The following is a 20,149-nucleotide window of genomic DNA, read 5'->3' on the forward strand; positions in this document are numbered from 1 at the left end:
GAGCTCTCCAGGCTCATATTTCAAGTGGTCATGATATGTTGGAATATCACAAACATGTCTGAGAAGAAGTTGTCTTTCTCCCCTGTATTTGCTCTTCTGAGAGACACAGCTCCAGTTAAGAATAAAAATATTAGGCAAGCCAGTTGACGTCTGCCTTTACCTTAGGTCATGATCACCAGGTCCTGGGATCAAGCCCTGCATCAGGCTTCCTGATCAGCAAGGAGTCTGCGTGTCTCTCTCTCTCTCTCTCTCTCTCTCTCTCTCCACCCCCCCCCCGCACCTTGCTCTGCCCCTCCCAACCCTCATTATCCCTCTCTCTCTCTCTCTCAAATAAATAAAATCCTTAAGAAAAGAGAAAGAATAAAAATATGAACAGCTCCCCAGTAGCTCCTCTCTGCCCTGTCCTAGTCACATCCTCCCCCTCCCGCCACTGTCAAAATAGCATTGTTCCTCCTCGTGTCACTTCCTTAAAAGTCTTCCTGGATTTTATCATTCTGGTGTACAGCCTGCCCCAGTTTTTAAGGTTGACATGTCTCTCAAGTGTCTTATACTCCCCAGGTGTCCCGTCCATGCCGTTCTTTTCTTTACAGTTTACCTGTGAATGAACTGCAGGTACCAGCAGAGCCTGTGGAATTCCCGTATTCTGGATTTTGTGAATTGTATACACCTAGTCAGCGTGTTCCCCTCTTTCCTTTGTCACACAAACCAAAGCCCCTGGCTTCTATCTAAGCTGCTTCCTTTATACTTCCCTTGTGCCAGAAAAGCCCCAACCTTGGGGCAGCAGCCCATTCTCTGTCCCTCAGTATGTGCCCTTGTATCTCCCAGGACAGCGGTCTGTCTTCCGGAGCAACACCACTCACAGTCTTCAGCCGGAAAATCCACGCTTGTTTCTTTTTCGCTCTGTCCATCCTCCTTCCCGTAGCACTTTGGTGCCCATTTTCCCTCTAGGCCATGAGCTCTGAACTAGAAGAAATGGGTTTAGTTTTTTCCTGCAGTGGCCTGGAAGAGGATAGGATTGCTAAATAGGTAGATAAATGAACGAGCTCATTAATGATAAAATGTTTTTATTTTTCTGGGCTTCAGATTATTTTCCTTCAAGCAAGTTCTTTCAGCTTATTCTCTCCTCCGCACTGTTAATGCTTCCCTAAGACAGACACTTTCCATCTGTCTCCCAAGTCCCAGATGCCAGGCATTTTCCATCTCCAGGCTTGGTTTCCCCATGCATTGTTGAGTGACCGTTCGCGTCAGCTAATCGGAAGAGGAAGGACCATTGCTGTTCTAGAAATGCTTTGTACAGAGCGAGTTTTGTGTTAAAGAAAACATGAATAGGTCAGTGTGCAGAAGAGCATACAGGACTGATGCGGGCTTTTCTGATCTGCATAAACACTCATTTCAAATGAGTTATCTTGTGTACAAACCTGATGTACTGTCCACAGGGACGGGATTCCTCCCTCGTCATGAGATGCGTGTGTGTGTGTGTGTGTATTTGCACTGATCTTATCCATACTTGCCTGTTAACCCTTATAATTGTCTGCATACATCTTTAGGCTCTTTGAGTGAAATTAACTCTTAATGAATATTAAAAATCGTACTTTCTACCATGAGCTAACCTGCTTACTTTGCAGCCTCATAAATACCATCAAGGAAGTATTTACCAGGTATGAGTCAATCAGCGTGCACGTTCTTCAGCGTACGGCAGAGAGTGATTGCTGGCTCTTGAGAGGGGCACGGTGTCCCATTCCCTTGGTCCGCCCCCAGGATATCTCTTACCCAGTCGAGAAAGGCTTCTGTCACAAGTTTGAGAAAGGGTGCTGATCAGACAGGATCACCACCTACACTGTGCAGGTTGGACAAGACATGGTCAGAGGAGCATCCCTCAGACTCCCTCTCCTGTGTCCAACAGAGAGTACAGTGACAAGCCATGTGCCCTATACGTGACTCCCTCCCCAAAGAAAGCATCATGTGGGTTAATAAGGGTCTGGCCTTTATCAGAAGTAAAGGTGATGTTTTCTTCTCTACTTGTTCCCTCTTAATTGGTTCTGAGCTCAGGTGGAAAAAAGGGGATGTTATGGGTGGATGCCCAGAACACCCCACACCAGCAGCGAAGGCTCCAGGCGGGTATGAGCTCACACTGTGTGCAGTTGCCAGAAAGACTTGGCCTTTATAAAAATGCAAGAGCAGTAAAACTGTCATTTCAGTATCTTTTTCAAAATATAACCTTTCTTGTTTTACTCCCTCGTCCTCACTAAAAGCATTAGCAGTTTTTAAAAAATGAAATGGGATGCTAACCCTGACAGAGCAAACCTAGACTTTATTTCATTTTTCTGATTTGCTCCAGATCTGAGAACTTAGTTAGAAGGGAAAACAAACAGAGAACTGCTCCAGCTCTGCAGAAATGCTTACCGGAAAAAATTGCAAACTACGCACTGGGGGATGAAACTGGAGGGCAATTCATCCCCGTGACTCCATGTCTGTGTCCTCAGACCTGATTGTTCCAATTCCGAGAGCCCCCCCCCCGCTCCCCGGCACCCTCACACGGTGCTTTCTCGATGACCACAGTCATGAAAATTAGATATAAAGTGCTGATTAAAGATTTGAAATAATCCTATAAAGAACAAAACTATTTAAAAAAAGAAAACAGGGACGCCTGGGTGGCTCAGTTGGTTGGACGGCTGCCTTCAGCTCAGGTCATGATCCCGGAGTTCTGGGATCGAGTCCCGCATTGGGCTCCCAGCTCCACAGGGAGTCTGCTTCTCCCTCTGATATTCTTCTCGCTCATGCTCTCTCTCACTGTCTCTCAAATAAATAAATAAAATCTTTAAAAAAAAAAAAAAAAGAAGAAAAAAGAAAACATGACTCTTGGCTGTCCCGGTGGTGGGAATGCAAGTGAAGTATCATTTCTTTTGTTTTCTGTGGGGTTTTTTTGCACTGAATTTCTGTTTTTCTTGTAATTACTACCAAATGTCAGATTTTTATATGAAAGAAAAAGCACAGTGAAGTTCTCACTTATGCTAGGGGAATTAGACTCTTTTTATTTATTTATTTTCTGAAGATTTTATTTATTTATTTCAGAGAGAGCAAGAAAGCACAAGCAGGGGGAGAGGCAGAGGGAAAGGGAGAAGCAGGCATCCCACTGAGCAGGGAGCCTGATGCAGGACTCCATCCCAGGACCCTGAGATCATGACCTGAGCTGAAGGCAGACATTTAACTGACTGAGCCACCCAGGCACCCCTACGCTCTTTTAAAGACAGTTTAAAGAGAAGAGTCTTCATAATCCTAATTACCTTGAAACTCCATAAGTTTAATAGTAAAAGTACACATCTCTCAGCTTGCCCAAAAGAGCCAGTTTTTTCCTCTGCTATGTGAAGAGACAAGTGTTTCCTCACCTGAAAATCACATGAAATAATTGATTTATGATTAAGGGAGAGGAGTCATCAAAATGTTTATTCATTTTTATTTTACTTTCTGGAGGATGTTAAGTTATATCTGCTTACAATAATGGTCAGATACGCCTTGTCCCTATATTTATTGACCAGAGGAACCTTCCAGATAAATCCAGGTTAAAGCTGGCACCACAGTCTTATTGCCACAGTGCTGGACTTCTTACTTTAATAAAATTCCAGACTTAGAGACTTCTGAAAATAGTGCATAAAGCTTCTTTTTTTGAGAGTGACTTACAGATGTATTGGCCCTTTACACCAAAATTCTTCCCTGGTGTTTCCTCAAAACACTTACTTGCATATGCAAATTATTACCTCACCACAGCATCCTTGCAGAGATTCTCTCCGTAATTTGTAAACTTGGTTTGTAGTCTACAGTTGAGAAGATCTTTCCCCTCGGGATTGCTTGGACTGCCAACCGCCCAGACCAGACCAAGATTCCTAAGGTAGTTGGAAATAGGATCACAACACTGGCACAAAAACTACAAGTAAGCATGAAGAAGAAATACTTTAATCTGTTTTAGATGTCAGGGAGACAGACTGACTTTTATCTCAATTTCTGACCAATGCCATTGGTAGATCTAAGTTGTTTGAGCTCCGTTGTTTAAAAGTCAAAAGGAAACTTATCTTCAATGAAAAGGGACTTCCTTTGTACCCTCAGTCCTAGGCTGGACTAGTGATACCTCAGGAAATGTGACTTGGGATTGGGAATATTCTCACAAGTGAGATGTAGCCATGTTTGTGTGTCCTCCAGGGACAGTCTGTTGCCGTGAATGGACACAGCCTGCTTCATTTAAAATCTGTGCCAGAGAATCTGCTAAAGAAACATAAACCCAGATTCAGAGATGAAATCTGAATTTAGAGACTGTGAGAGAGTCTCAAGATTGATGGTGTGGCTAAAAATGAAGAGAACTGACCCAGTTTTCTGGAGGTCAAAATAAAAACTAGATTTATGGAACAGCATTACTTTGTGATAATATGTCTGTAATTTTTTTACCTAGTTGGAAATGTGGCAGCATCTTCCGTGGCTCTTTCTCTCTTGGCTGCTGAAGTACTCTAGTCCCTACCCCGTCGATGAGAAGGGGTATTCGGGATAACTAAGTAGGCAGTCAGTCTGCTGGTCAGCCATTTCCATAGCTCAAAACCAAAAGACATCTGCGTTATCCAGTTTGACTCAGAATTGGTGAAACCTCATGACAATTCACATAGCCATCATATTTATGTCAATCTTCCAGAGAAAGGGAAATCCAAAGAAGTGGGAGGTAGGTGTCCAGAGGGGAAACTGCATTGAGGGTGGGCTGTCAAAATGGAGGTGACACATAAGGCCTCTCTTAGAGTAGGGAGCAGTGTGTGGTTGTGCAGCTGGGAACCACCTAGCTCTTCCACTCTGCTCCTCCACCATCAGGAAGCTCTGTGACCTTGGCCCATGGTGAAAGTCTCTGACCTTGGTGCCTTCTTACAGAAAAAAAAAAAAAAAAGATAATCACTGAATTCATCAGTTTTCCAAATCTGTCAAAAGTAAGAAATAGTACGCTTGTGATGATACATGTGTATATATTTCTATAATGTCAGTCACCGATCAAATAGCCTTGTCAGCCATAAAATAGAATTTTTCGTGGAATAGTGAAAATGTTTGAACTAGGAATCAGCATACTTGGGTTTGGATCCCAGTTCTCCCACTTGATAACTGTAGTACTCAAAAGGGACGTCACAGTTTGCTCAACTGTCAGTGGAGTAGGAATCCCATAATAAAGGTTGTTGTGGATATCAAATGAGCTAATGGATTTGAAAAGGCTGCAGGAGTGGAAGGTGTCTTTGTGCAGGTGATCTCATGCTTTCAAGATGTCATAGCATAACACAGTTCTGCTTTCAAGATGTCATAACATAAGATAATTCTGCTACATGAGTCACACACAGATCAAGACATCCCAACCATATGCTGTAATCACTTGAAGACCACATATGTTCTCCCCCAAATCAGCATCCTAAACAGCTTCTGCTCCATTGATAGAGGGACACCTGGGTGGCTCAGTCAGTTAAGCGTCCAACTCTTTTTTTTTTTAATTCCTTATTTGAATTCGATTTAGTTAACATGAAGTATATTATGAATTTCAGGGGTAGAATTTAGTGATTCATCAGTTGCTCATTCCATCACGTGCCCTCCTTAATGCCCATCGCCTACTTACCCCATCCTCCTGGCCACCTTCTCTCCAGCAACCCTCAGTTTGTTTCCTAGAACTCAGTGTCTCTTATGGTTTGCCTCCCTCTCTGTTTTCATCTTGTTTTATTTTTCCTTCCCTTCCCATCTGTTCATCTGTTTTGTTTCTTAAATTCCACACATGAATGAAATCTTATGGTATTTGTCTTTTTCTGACTAATTCCACTTAGCATAGTACCTTCTAGTTCCATCCACATATTGCATGACAAGATTTCATTCTTTTGATGACTGAGTAGTATTCCACTGTATATATATACAACCTCTTCTTTATCCGTTCATCTATCGATAGATATTTGGACCCGCTCCATAGTTTGGCTTTCATGGACATTGCTGCTATAAACATTGGGGTGCAGGTGCCCCTTCGAATCACCATGTTTGTATCCTATGGGTAAATCCCAAGTAGTGCAGCTGCTAGGTCATAGGGTAGCTCTATTTTTAACTTCTTAAGGAACCTCCATACTATTTTCCAGAGTGGCTGCACCGGCTTGCATTCCCACCAACAGTGTAGGAGGGTTCCCCTTTCTCCACATCCTCACCAACATCTGTTGTTTCCTGACTTGTTAATTTTGGCCATTCTGACTGGTGTGAGGTGGTATCTCACTGTGGTTTTGATTTAAATCTCCCTGATGCCAAGTGATACGGAGCATTTTTTCATGTGTTTGTTGGCCATTTGTATGTCTTCTTTGGAGAAGTGTCTGTTCATGTCTTCTGCTCATTTTTTGATGTGATTATCTATTTCGTGTGTGTTGGGTTTGAGGAGCTCTTTATAGATCTTGGATATTAGCCCTTTGTCTGTAGTGTCATTTGCAAATATCTTCTCACATTCCATGGGTTGCCTCTTTGTTTTGTTAACTGTTTCCTTTGGCATGCAGAAACTTTTGATCTTGATGAAGTCCCAAAAGTCCATTTTCGCCTTTGTTTCCTTTGCTTTTGGAGACGTATCTTGAAAGAAGTTACTGGGGCTGGTGTTGAAGAGGTTGCTGCCTAAGTTCTCCACTAGGATTTTGATGGATTCCTATCTCACTTTGAGGTTTTTCACCCATTTTGAGTTTATTTTTGTGTATGGTATAAGAGAATGGTCGAATTTCATTCTTCTGTATATAGCTCTCCAGTTTTCCCAGCACCATTTATTGAAGAGACTGTCTTTTTTCCATTGGATATCTTTTCCTGTTTTGTCGAAGATTAGCTGACCATAGAGTTGAGGGTCCATATCTGGGTTCTCTGTTCTGTTCCATTGGTTTGTATGTCTGTTTTTGTGCCAGTACCCTCCTGTCTTGATGATTGCAGCTTTGTAATACAGCTTGAGTGTCTGACTTTTGATTTCAGCTCAGGTCATGACCTCAGCATCTTGGGATGGAGCCCCACATTGGGTTCCACACTCAGCAGGGAGTCAGCTTGAGGATTCTTTCTCTCCCTCTGCCCGTCCTCCAGCTCATGCTCACTCTCTCTTTCTCCTTTAGAATAAATAAATCTTAAAAAAAAAAATAAACAGTTTGTGCTCCATTGGACAATAACTAACTCCATGCTCAGAAGTAAAATAGTCACCAGTTAGAGCTGGTCTTCAGTAGGGGGGAGCACGACACTGAAGTGTGTCCTGTAGTGCCCTCTACGCTTTTAAGTACATGTTCTTTTTCTCAGAGTCTGAACAACACTGACCTGTTTCCTGAACACTTCCCTGCTCTGGCTCCGGTGCCATTTCCTGCCTGACAAATGTTCTGGCAAAAAGGGAAATTCATAACTAGTCTTTTCTTTCCTGTGGCTTTCTGATTCAGAAGCATGGTTGCGCATGAGTGCTTCAAGGCCACAGAGCGGGTTGGGTTCTGAGAACGTGACTTAAGGGTGTTTGGGAGTCAGGTTTCCTCTGGCAGGATTATTCTTTGGCCCTGCTCCTCTTTCAGAACACCTTGTTTCGAGACTCGTGGTGTCTGTTTTGAAGGTGATGACCGAGACCATTTTTGGCAGTGGTTCGTCTATAATGTGCTTGAGAATCACCTGGGGACCATGGTGGCCTGCAAATTCTGGTTCCCTAGCTCTGCAGGGGACTTCTACATACGAGAGCACAGCTAACAGGATTCAAAGTGGAGGAACTGCTAAGACCATCCATCCAACCTCCTCCAAGTTTATGGATGAGGAACACGAGCCCCAGGGAGCTTCAGAGACCGTGGCAACATTCAGTATAATGAACCAGCGTGGCAGTTATGTGCTGAGCCATGAATCAGAAATACACAGAACCGTGATTGGGAAATTAAATCTGATCTCATACGCCTGGTGTGGGCAAAATGCCTAGAATGGATGACAGCAGATTCATAGTGGAGCTTCTTGATCGGGGAAAAATTGCATCCCTTTTATAGCTATTCCCAGCGCAGCTGTGGTGGTTGCTGGGAGCAGGGAAAGGAATGTGCATCGCACAGAGGTGTAACCCTCAGTCCTTTCAGACACAGAAGCAAATATTTACTAGAAAGATACCCTTTGTGAAAACAGAAATGGACAGGTCACCATAGAGAAACATTTAAATTATGATTTCTTCTTTATTTAAAAAAGAGAGGTAAGCTTGGGTCATATGAGAATCCCCTTTTAGACAAAGCTGAAAGGAAATTTCTGTTTGGGGTGAGGCTACAGATAAATACGTATTTTTCCAGCAGGAACCAGAAGAATGAGAAAATAGGAAAAAAAAAATCATAGCAGTTCAGTTTCAATCCTATAAAGAGAAAAACCAGCAAGCCTGCGAGATCTTAACTGATGCCAGTCTCTAAATCAGACCTCTAATAGCAGGTGTTACAGAGAAAAAGGCTGAGATTTTCCTCCCCACCCCAAATATATCTAAAAGTTAGAAGAGGTGGTTGAGTAATTATAACTGAAGCTTGTAAAAGAGAACTGATTTAATATTTACAAACTGTATTTTCTCGAAAACTAAAATATGGCAGTTAAAACTTCAGAAGGAGTTTGGCTAGTGGGTTAATAACTTAAAGAGGTCTGTGAGACAGATGATCTAGAATTCCTCCGTTTCCCATTCAGCAACCCTTTTATGGGGCCATTTCTCTCAAACTATCATAGAAGTCTAATGCCTCCACACAACACACAAAATATATATATATATACACATATACATATATTATATGTATATACATATTCATACATATATATACATACATACATACGTACATACATACATATACATATATATATATATATATATATATTTTGTGTGTGTGTCATTTGAAATGATACCATTATTGGAGGACTCTCTTGATGCTGCTTTCTTCAAAGTATGTAAGTGTTTATTTAAAATGCAGTTAACACATGGTGTGATATTAGCTTCAGGTGTAGAATATGGGGATTTCACGTTCCTTCATCCCCATCACCTCAGAATATTTTAAATATTTTCTATGATAACTCTGTGGTGGAATTTGTTTTTCTCCTGACTGTTAAGTATGCTTAGTATAAATCCTCAACACACTTTTTAAAAGGGCAAGGGGATAAGGTTTGCTCTATGTTTCATATTTGAAACTGAGTATCTCTGTTTAAGCTGTAGGTTAAACATTATCATCACTGAACTCAGTTAAATATATGCACTTCTTTTTTTTTTTTTTAAGATTTTATTTATTTGAGAGAGAGAGAAAGAGCATGAACAGGGGAGGGACAGAGGGAGAAGCAGACTCCCTGCCAAGCAGGGAGCCCGACATGGGGCCCTAAGGTCATGACTTGAGCCACAGAGAGACACTTAACCGACTGAGCCACCCAAGCACCCAGATATTTTCACTTCTAACTACAGCACCCAAGTATGCTGGGTATTATAGAAGAAAATAAATTTAACTCCAGAGATAGTGGCTGTAATTCTGGGCAGTAACAAGTAGCTTTTAGAAAGGAAAAAAAAAAAGAGAGTCTTAGGGGAGAAATGAACCTTGTGTCTTGGTTTAATACAGGAACTGGTCAATTTAGATGCTTAAAAGCTTTGGAAATCACCAATATATGTCATCAAAGCATTGCAGTAAAATATTAAATTAATTTAGATAAACAGGTAATCCAGCAGGGGCACTAACATCCTAAATGTGTGGTTTCTGTGCGATGAGTCTTAACCACAGAATTCAAAGATAAAGCCCCACTCAGAAGGAGCACTGAAATAACCATATGTGGCTCTCTGTATATTTTTTTTAATCACAGGCAGAATTGCCTGGTGCCAGTTGTATTTGCCATTGGTAAAATCTTGAGCCTTAATAATGTCAAGAGGTAGCTGGCTGCTTTCAATATTTTATGATTGCAAAATGGAATCCTACCCCCACGAATGATAATCTGTCATTTTCACCTGCTTTTTGTCCCTTAAAAACCACATAGGCCACATTGTTCCAAATGAGATAACCAGAGGTGGTTGTTTCTAAGTCTCCTGCATTAAACTGAGGTTAAAGCATGGATTTCTGGTATTTTGTAGCCCCCCCCAAAAAAAGCCTAAGTGCTTTTCACTCTGCCAAAAATGTAACGTTTCTTGAATGTTTTATTCTCTCATTTTCTGAACATGAATATCATAAACCTTGAAATTAACCACCATGGGACTCAACATTTTAGTGGCCATTTGGAGGAAATTTTCTGCCCACGGTATAAGAGATAAAAGAGAAAAGCAGGCACTGCAATTTACTGCAACCCAAAATGTCCTGGATATTTTATGAAGTACAGACATAAGATTTTCCACTGTGACTGTTTCCTGCTCTACCCTTTTTATTGCCATGGGCAGAGATGGGTATAGGACTCCCTTCAGCTCCAGTGCCTGGAAAATGCCTGTTCAAAGGCACAAAAACAATAACCATCCCATAGGGTGGGTAGTGTTTGAGTCTGTTTGCCGCCCTATAAGTGTGGAAAATGTTCTGGAACAGTTAGGCTTATAATCACTCTGCAGGTGAGCAATGCAGTGCTGAGACCAGAAGTGAACCCTGCTCTGGGGCTGTGGAGTCTAGATAGGTGGGGGGGTCACAGGCAGGGAGATGGGCCTTCTGCAGCCCAGAGCTGGGACTTTAGCACTGATGCCCATTGGCCATAGGATCTTAAAGAGATTTCAGTCATCCCTCCCAGCCTCAGTTTCCTGACCCATAAAAATAATAATGCCCATGACCCTCATAAAGCTGTTAAGAGGAGAGTTACAGAGGAGAGAGCACTTGAGCTGGGCTTTCAAAAGTTCATATAATTTAGATAAGCAGAGATGGTCTTCCCATGCAGCAGGAACAGAGAGCAAAAAGGTGTCCTGATGGGACTGCCTGGTCCCATCTGGGGATAATTCAAGCCACCCGGTCTGACAGAGCTGTGGGTCCAGTTCCAATATGTGGGGTTTCCCCCATACCACCAAGCAATTCTCCAGCATCAGTTAGAGAATTCAGTCAATTCAACCCAATCCCAACAATATCTACCTAGAGGTAGTGCATATCCCACAAGAGTTATGGGCTCAGTCCTACAAGAGTCCCCCGCCCTGTCCCCCAACAGCCCGTTGCGAGTCCCAAGTGTGATCTGTGCTGCTGATGACCAGCTGTGAGTCAGAAGTTCCATCCACCTCCCCCTCAGGTTCTATTAATTTGCTAGAACAGAGGGAAACAGTTTACTTACTTGATTACTGATGTATTATAAAACGGATACAACCCAGCAGCAGCCAAGTGGAAGAGACACCGAGGACAAAATCTGTGGGAAAGGGCTTGGAGCTTTCAGCACATTCCTTTCCCCACATCTCCACGTGTTCACCAACCTCAGAGCTCGAAGACCCCTGTCCTTGGTTTTGACGGAGGCTTCATTACGTAGACTTGATTGATTAAATCGTTGGCCATTGATGATTGAGCTCAGTCTCCAGCCCCTCTCTCCTCCCAGAGGGTGGAGCCGAAAGTGAGAACCCTCTGAGCACGACGTGGTTAGTTCCTCTGGTGACTAGCACCCAACCTTGGGTGACCTGCAGACTTTTCAAAAGTCACTTCATAGGAGCGCCTGGGTGGCTCAATGGGTTAAAGCCTCTGCCTTCGGCTCAGGTCATGATCCCAGGGTCCTGGGATCAAGCCCTGCATCGGGCTCTCTGCTCAGCAGGGCGCCTGCTTCCTCCTCTCTCTCTGCCCGCCTCTCTGCCTACTTGTGATCTCTGTCTGACAAATAAATAAAAATAAAATCTTAAAAAAAAGTTGTTAAAAAAAAGTCGCTTCATAACATAACGAGAGATACCTTTATTGCTCTCATTACCTATGAAATTCCGAGGGTTTTAGCAGCTCTGTGCTTATGAGGACCAAATATAGATTTCTTAGTATAAATCACTCTGTCAAGTGTATACAGCAAAGAGCTTGAGCCTCATAGCTAGAAGGATAAGGTGGGCCCAGATCACAGAGGGCCTTTAATATCTGACAGAGTAGTGTTGGGAGTAATTCAGTAGGAACAGGGAGTTACTGAAATGAGGCAGAGCCATTCCTCAGTATCACAAAAAGATACGGGGAACAGAAAGGGATAAAAAGTAGAGCGGGGGCAACAGCAGGAAACTTCAAAGTTATCGAGGCAGAAAGTGATGATGGTTCAAGGGAGGAGGATAGTAGAAAGGGGGAGTGAGAAATGAATAAGAGAATCCAGAAATGGAGCTTTAAAAGGAGTTGTCAGTAATAGAAGCTTGGGACACAGGGCTCCTGGGTGGCTCAGTTGGTTAAGTGACTGCCTTCAGCTCAGGTCATGATCCCAGAGTCCTGGGATCAGTAATAGAAGCTTGGGACACAGGGCTCCTGGGTGGCTCAGTTGGTTAAGTGACTGCCTTCAGCTCAGGTCATGATCCCAGAGTCCTGGGATCCAGTCCCACATTGGACTCCCTGCTCAGTGGGAAGCCGGCTTCTCCCTCTCCCTCTGCCTGCCATTCTGCCTACTTGTGCTCTCTCTCTGTGTCAAATAAATAAATAATATCTTTTTTTTTTAAAAAAAGAAGAAGAAGAAGAATGGGACACAAGAAATAGAGTCACAGATGGTTGTGAAGGTTTCAGACCTGTGGCTGGGATCATAGCTCTGCCATGATTCCAACAGGGGAAGGCAGGACGGAGAGCAGGGGGACCTCGAGCTCAGTTTTGTACATACTAAGTTCGTGGGAGATGTAAGCTAATAGACCAAGCAAACGTAGACATATATAGAACCTAGAGTGGGAGGAGGACTGAAAGCTGGGGAAATACATTTCCTGTTCATCCTTAGAGTTTCAAGAGGGGATGGGGTTTCCACATGGAGAGTTGCAGAAAGAAATGGATGGAGATAGAAAAGGAAAATGTAGGGATGACGAGATTAGGAAAAAGGAACAAGAAAAGTTATTCGGAGAAGTCACAGGGAACCAGCTTGGAACTGTGTATGCAAGACAAAGAGAAACGGTTTCCAGCAGGCCCGGAGAGGTTAAGTGACAGTAAATGCCACAAAGATACCATCCTGCCTTGGGGGGGGCCAAGAGCAGATCATGCTGGCAAAGGTTATTCCCTCTCAGAGGAACGCGTGAGCACCAATAATTATTCTAGAAGATCATCTTTTTAGTATTGTAAGTGCTCAACAGTCAGGAGCATACGATTTATATAAAAGAAATGCCCATTTAATTTATTAAAGCAGACATTGGCTAAGTTATAAGCCATTAGCCATGCCTCTGTAAGACATGAAAAAGTTGGAGTAAATCTAATGGGGCCCTTTCATCTGCATGGGAAAGGTCATTACAGGCATCAAATAATTGAATTTTAGAATGGTGCTGGAGCAAATAGCTATATATTAAAACTCAAATTAGACTTCAGAAGGACTGTTTGTCTTGGGATTTCATTATTTAGAATGATATCTTGCAATAAAGCTGACTCCATAGAAGGATATTAATCTCATGCTTTAATGCTCTTATCTCAAATTGTTTTAATTGACCTGTTGGAACGGAATTTTAATTTTTCAGGTAAAATTTTTGTCAACTTAGAATATGAAGGACGGGAGGAAAATGTTACAAATCAAATTTAGATCCTGATTTTATTTTCTTCCTTTTCTGCAGCGGTAATACTAACCAGTGATTGGTTTGAAACATAATAATACAGTAAACTCTTGACAGAGGTGTGATTGGAGGATGAGATACACTGCTTAATACCGTTTTTAATAGCACACATACTAGTCATGGGTGTCTAACCTTAAAAAACATATTCCACAGAGAAACCTGGTGACCTGTGGCAGCATAAGAAGATTCACAAATCTTGTGATAACCCCATATTTAAAGTAGTGATTCCAATTAGTACAAGGTTATATTCCCAGTTCTCTTTTCCAGTAAAAAATGCACTGCAATAATGAAATGTATAATGTAGGAATTTTCACTAGTCTATAAAAGCTTAGAGATAAGTAGATTATGTTCCACAAAGTTGGTTTTGTTTAATCCATTTTTTAAAAAAGGGTTAGCTGAGGGCTAAGTAGGTGGCTCACCTGAGTGGCTCAGTAGGTTAAGCATCTGCATTCAGCTCAGGTCATGATCCCAGGGTTCTGGGATCGAGTCCCACATCGGGCTCTCTGCTCCACGGGGAGCCTGCTTCTCCCTCTCCTGCTCCCCCTGCTTGTGCTCGCTGCCTCTCTCTCTGTCAAATAAAGAAATAATCTTAAAAGAGGGGAGGGGTAACTGATAGCATTTTTTGAAAAGAGAAGCATCAGCAGGAGAGAGGGGACATTGGCTTGAGAGGGCGTGACAAATGCTGGGAGGCAGGGAAGTTTCGTCCACAGCAGAGCAGGCTGGAGCAGAGGTTCATGTTTGCAAGGCCCCCACTGGGAGGGCAAGGGGACTGCCTCTCCGTTGCCTCAGTACATCGATTATGCAGCACCCAGGGGTCCTTTGGGGAAGGCAGATTTGTTCATGCAAAGCAGTGCGAACTGCCGCCATGTCCCGGCAAACAGCTCAGCAGAGCACACTGTTGATTCCTTTGTGATCCTAGGCTACCAGAGCCTGTGTCAGAGGAGGCAAGGGAGAGCTCTCGAGGTCTTTCTCCGTGGGGAGGAGTGGTGCAGCCATTCTAAGCCGCAGCCTCGGTGGGGGCCGTTCTCCCTGGGCTCACATCCTGCGTTGGGCACGTGCTCTGGTTTTACATAAGTGGCTCAACTGCCACGGGCCTCGTTTTTCACATCTGTCAGATGGAGCTGACAGTGTTACCCACCTCGTGGCCCTGCGTGAGATCGTGTGTGCAGAGCAGCTCGGGTCGTGTGTGGGGCAAACCAGAAAAGGGAGCCAGTGCTGCGGTCCTACGTGTTGCTGTGACCCACCATCCACATGGCTTTGTTCTGTTTAGATGAGCTGCTTCAGAAAGAGCAGAACTACTCGGATGACGTCTTGGCCAACATGATCAGCGAACCAAGAATCAGTTACGGAAACGATGCCCTCATGCCATCTTTGACGGAAACGAAAACCACCGTGGAGCTTCTTCCCGTGAATGGGGAGTTCAGCCTGGACGACCTCCAGCCCTGGCATCCTTTCGGGGTCGACTCGGTGCCGGCCAATACAGAAAATGAAGGTAAGTGGCCCTGGAGTGAATAAGAACATTCCAGTACATATATGTGTATACACACACACACACACACACACACACACATATCTTCCTGATATTCTTGAGTGGTGACTTCTTATCTGCATTTGAAGAAAAATACTTTCTCCCCACGAGGTATTTTGTTGCTTCTGGAAAAAAAGAACAATATTCAGTGCGTGTTTATGAGGCAGTGGCCAGTCTAGGCCCACCTTCAAAGCAAACAGGGGATGAAATTATGTAAATTTTTCTCCCCAGGGGAAGAAGTTTTCGTGGGCCCTGCAGAAACGGGGATTTGGAAAGTAGCAAAATAGTCTTTGCTGGTTAAATAACCTAGTGCATTAGATTTCAGATTGCATTGACTGTTAAAGGCAACGATAAAGAACCACCTACAAATAAAATGTAATTTTGCTGAAAATTTAAACAACTTTGTGTTTAGAAAGTTAAATTGAAGGCAGCTGTCAAAATGAAGAAGTGTATCAATCTACATGATTTTTCCTACGATAGCTCCGAGATTTTCTCTGTCAACAAATTTGCACATTGGCGGATGTACTTTCTTTCACAGGGATTTCTTAGCAGAAACTTCTAAACAATAGCTCTTCATGAGAGAACATCTTTTAATTCTTTTTATTCCATAAACATTTGTACATTTTCAGAAGTATACAGTTTCAAACACGGGAACACCTTGATTTCTGAACACCAATAGCACTTTTTTTAAGAACACCAGATTTTACCTGTGAGTGTCTTTGTTAAAGTGGCAAGTTTGGATGGTGGTAATAATTGTAATAGGACTACAGTAGGGAGACCTCAAAATGCTGTCAGTGTATGCCTCAGATTAAATTTAGACTCAGTATCAGACTCTAAGTGTACTACAGAAGTTTTTTTTTAAGGAACCATTACAGAAAATCTTTCTGTGGGGGCGCCTGGGTGGCTCAGTTGGTTAAGCGACTGCCTTCAGCTGCTCAGGTCATGATCCTGGAGTCCTAGAATCCTGCATCAGGCTCCCTGCTCGGCAGGGAGTCTGCTTCTCCCTCTGACCCAACCCCTTCTCATGCTCTCTCTTACTCTCTCTCTCTCTCTTTCTCTCTCTCTCAAATAAATAAATAAAATCTTAAAAAAAAGAAAATCTTTCTATGAACAGTCTCCATGTGAGGAATCACTCCAAATTTGTTTCATTAATTTGAAAAAGGGCACCTCATAGTGGTAATACCAGCTACGAAAAGCCAGCGTCATTTATATCAAAAGTAATGAAGACTTTACCATTTATAAAAATAATTCTGACACAGAGGAAAAAATTTAAAGACTTCTAAAAATTGAAGAACTTCAGTTACAAGGGTAACTTCCTTATTAAATTTATTAATAACAGAGTGCTGACTGTGCCTTTTTTTTAATAGGTGGATATATTTTGGCCTTTTAAAATCCTCATCATTCTGTCACTAATGAAAATTCTTTGTGGAAAATGTCCAGTCTCATTTGTAAGTTTAAGTGTACACTAGATTTCCTCCTTTCCTTTAGCATACTGAGCTGTTTAATTCAGGGAGAAATAGGTCCCACATCTGACTTAAGTCTGACAAACTTCTTTGATAGAAAATTATAACCCTTAATGCCCTCTATGCCAAATACTATTAAATGTTTGTCATTTATGTCCAACTCATAGCTTTTTCTGGAAAAAAAAAATTTAAATATGTAGATTAGACTGTTCTTTGTTAAAAATTACCCTGTCTTTGAGAATTTATTCAACTGCAGTGATTCTAAAATTATAATTTACAAGGAACTTCCTCTCACTTTCTCATAATCGAAGACCTTTTCACATATTTGAAATAGTTTCTATAAATAAAATGTTCCCATTTAATAGTTTCCATTACTTGTTGATTTTAGAAAAGTAGGATAAAACCTATTTCGGAGCCTACCTAAATTTTTATGATCACATGCACACAAAAATAATAGAAACTAGAAATTGTAAAATGGTAAAGTTTATGGAAAGATTTAGAAAGCCAAAGTAAGCTACATTAGAGTAAAAACTGATTTATAGAAATTACTGTGTATGTTTGACATAATACTTGATATTTCTCTTAAATGTTGTGAATCCTATACAAATGTGGGCTATACGGAGTTTTTGTAAGAACAACAACAGTGAAGACACTCAGCCCTGTTTATGTTAGCTTCTTCTAATTTAATGAATACAGTGAAATGCAATGATCTTGGTGCCACATAACACCATAAAGAATAGCAAAAAATGTATATTATTCGAGAAGGTGTTGCATTTCCTGAATTTCACATTTTCTCTTTACTTTCTCACTCTATCAGATATTGAGAGCTTAACTGCTTAATATGAACACACATTTCCTTGGTATCTTTAATGAGGTAAATTTAACTTTGCATGTATCATATTTGTAGTATAAATAACACCAACAGTTAAATAACTCTTCCTTTCTGTGCTCCAAGCATTTCATCCTGACTTCATAGGTCTATATATGTGGTCATATGCATATATGCGGTTTCCATTTAAAAGTATATGCATTCTAGTGAACATTTGGCTTATATTAAAATTTTTAAATAGTAGGCAAACTGACCCACTCTGTTTAGGGAAAGAAGTGCAAGGATATTCGTTGTTCTTTTTAAGGAGAAATAGAGGGACGAACTATTTTACCCACCCTGCTTCCTAAAATCCAAACCTTGATGCCACTGTCAACATACTCACTGTTTTCCTGGTCTTCTGCAACCATTGACAATCCTCCCAAATCAAATAAGAAAGAAGTCTTGGTCCAGATTAGGAGGCAAGCAGGGATTCTCCCCCTAGCACTTGCCAGATAACCCGAAGAAGGAAAGCTGGGTTAATTACTAGATTTCTCCAAAGTGGTCAGTTTTTGGAAGGCTAAGAACAATAGACTTTGGAGATACCCCCAAACAGCAGTGGACTTAAAACACCTCCCCTCAGAAGTAGACTCTGAGAGTGGCCTGTCGCCATTGGTCCTAGGAGACTGTCTGTGGTCGTGCGCATAGACCCACACTGCAGGCCATTGGGTGCTGCCAGGATGCCCACTTGGGCAAAGTCCTTGATTGAGTGCCCTAGATCCTTGTCCAGGACACAGCCACTCACATCGCCCAAGCCTCATCAGAAGAACTGATATTCTTGTTAAATAAAGACCTGTCGTTGATAAATAACAAAATCTTACATGAGAGTATTATAAGGCAAGAATATTGAGGATCTCAGAGCTTGAATTCTGGTTCTTGGTGTTATCAGATCCAACACTCCTTTTATGACATTTTGAAAAGCCTCCTTAACAGTGAATCTTAAAATAAAATGGACTGACACTGTTTCAGGGGAAAAATCAATATAATGGATGTAATATGTAACAAGTGTTTCAAGGCATAAATGTTCGGGCTTGACGGCCAGTGGAAACAGTGGCGGGATCATGTGTTTGTCCCGTGTGGATGTGACAGATACAAATGCAGACTGACACAGGGCTGATTCCGAGATTCAGGTTCTATGAGCAACCGTGGATGAGTTCCTGACATAGTGGAGAACTCTTGGGAAGGCTGTGATGAAAACAGTCTTCCCCCATTTTACCCGGTGATGAACTCTTAGCATATCCAGGTTATAGTAAGAACTATGCAAAAAATGCTTTGTGTTTGTATATTGAACTGAGTTATGCTCTAGACCCACATAATCATAGATAAATGAATGTCCAGCAGGAATTTAGGAACTTGTAGAGGATTCGAGGCTATTTTTATTCGTGTGGGAATGCCCTGTGCACGGCATCTAACATCCTTGCTCCCCATCCCCACCATCCCACAGAACAAAAGCTACCCCAGACTCCTGAATGGTATGGATCATCAGAGTTTAAATTCCGCACTGCTGGGTGTGGTGGGCAACTTAGAGAGCCTCTGTGGCTATTTCCTAGTCTGTAAAACAAAGGTAATAATAATTCCTAATTCAGAGATAAGGTATGAGCTTTAAATGAGATGGCAGGCAAAGCTCTTGGCAAAGTATCTACAACAAACAAAGTAAATATTTAGTGTAGCTTTTTCTTTCTTTCTTTTCTTTCCTTTCATTTTCCTTCCGTCTTCCTTCCTTCCTGTGTTTTCTTTTTTCCTTCCTTCCTTCCTTCCTTCCTTCCTTCCTTCCTGTGTTTTCTGTCTTTTTTTCCTTCCTTCCTTCCCTCCGTCCGTCCTTCCTTCCATTCATTTGTCCATTCATTTGTTCTTTCCATAGAATCAGGATCTCATTAGAGAGGTTTTACCAGCTGCTCCCAGGGAGAATCACCCTATGGTCCAAACAGTATATCCTTAAAAATTAATGACTATAACGAGACATATAATGACACAGTCCTAAAATATCCCCCCGTCTGCCCTCCCCATCTCCTCCCTTTTTCCCCTTCCTCAGGGCCTTGTTCCTTGTGAATGTCTCAGACATGTGCTTACACACAGAGCCCCTGAAAATACCTAAAATTCTCAAAGGATTTCCTTTCATTGTTCATGCAGTCCTTATAGTCAGAGTTTCAGACGCTTACCACCAGTTTATTGCTTTTTCTTAAGAACAGTCAATCAAGTCCAGAGAGAGGGTCAGACACCTAGGCCTTCTTCTAATTTATATTGAAAAATGAAACATATCACAGTTTTCTGACTCTTAGGCTCTTTGGCCAGCTACAGTTTGCCTTGAGGGATTTTTCTGTGGTTTTTTTCAGATCCACAGAACTTAACTGAGTAACCCACAGTGAAGCTGTTACTTATCAAACTGTTGTTCTCGTGGATCATGAAGGCGTCTGGCTAAAGGCATCTGTGTTTGTTCTGCCTTGTCACGATTGCCTGCGCAGGCCAGCCACAGAGTGGCCAACAGTCAGCTTTCTTGTATAGAATACATACATGAAACACTGTAAGATTCTGTAAGAGGCACAACAGGTCTTCTGAGACTGTATATTTGTAATTGCAACGTGCACTTGCCCACTGATATATTTCTAATTAGTGTAATAACGAAGCAATGATAAAATCTCTTA

At 42.0% G+C, this 20,149-nt stretch overlaps 1 protein-coding gene across 7 annotated transcripts in view; it reads left to right on the forward strand.

The window, feature by feature from the left end:
• APP (amyloid beta precursor protein) overlaps positions 1-20,149 on the forward strand; it is a 275,938-nt gene that overhangs the window by 233,055 nt on the left and 22,734 nt on the right. For all 7 annotated transcript variants that reach the window (XM_080809147.1, XM_080809148.1, XM_080809149.1 and 4 more), the window contains one exon: positions 14,922-15,143. In XM_080809147.1, the coding sequence (XP_080665273.1) occupies positions 14,922-15,143 (222 nt within the window). The remainder of the gene's footprint in view (positions 1-14,921; positions 15,144-20,149) is intronic.

The sequence above is a fragment of the Martes martes genome (assembly GCF_963455335.1).
Source record: "Martes martes genome assembly, chromosome: 1".
In the NCBI taxonomy this organism is placed as follows: domain Eukaryota; kingdom Metazoa; phylum Chordata; class Mammalia; order Carnivora; family Mustelidae; genus Martes; species Martes martes.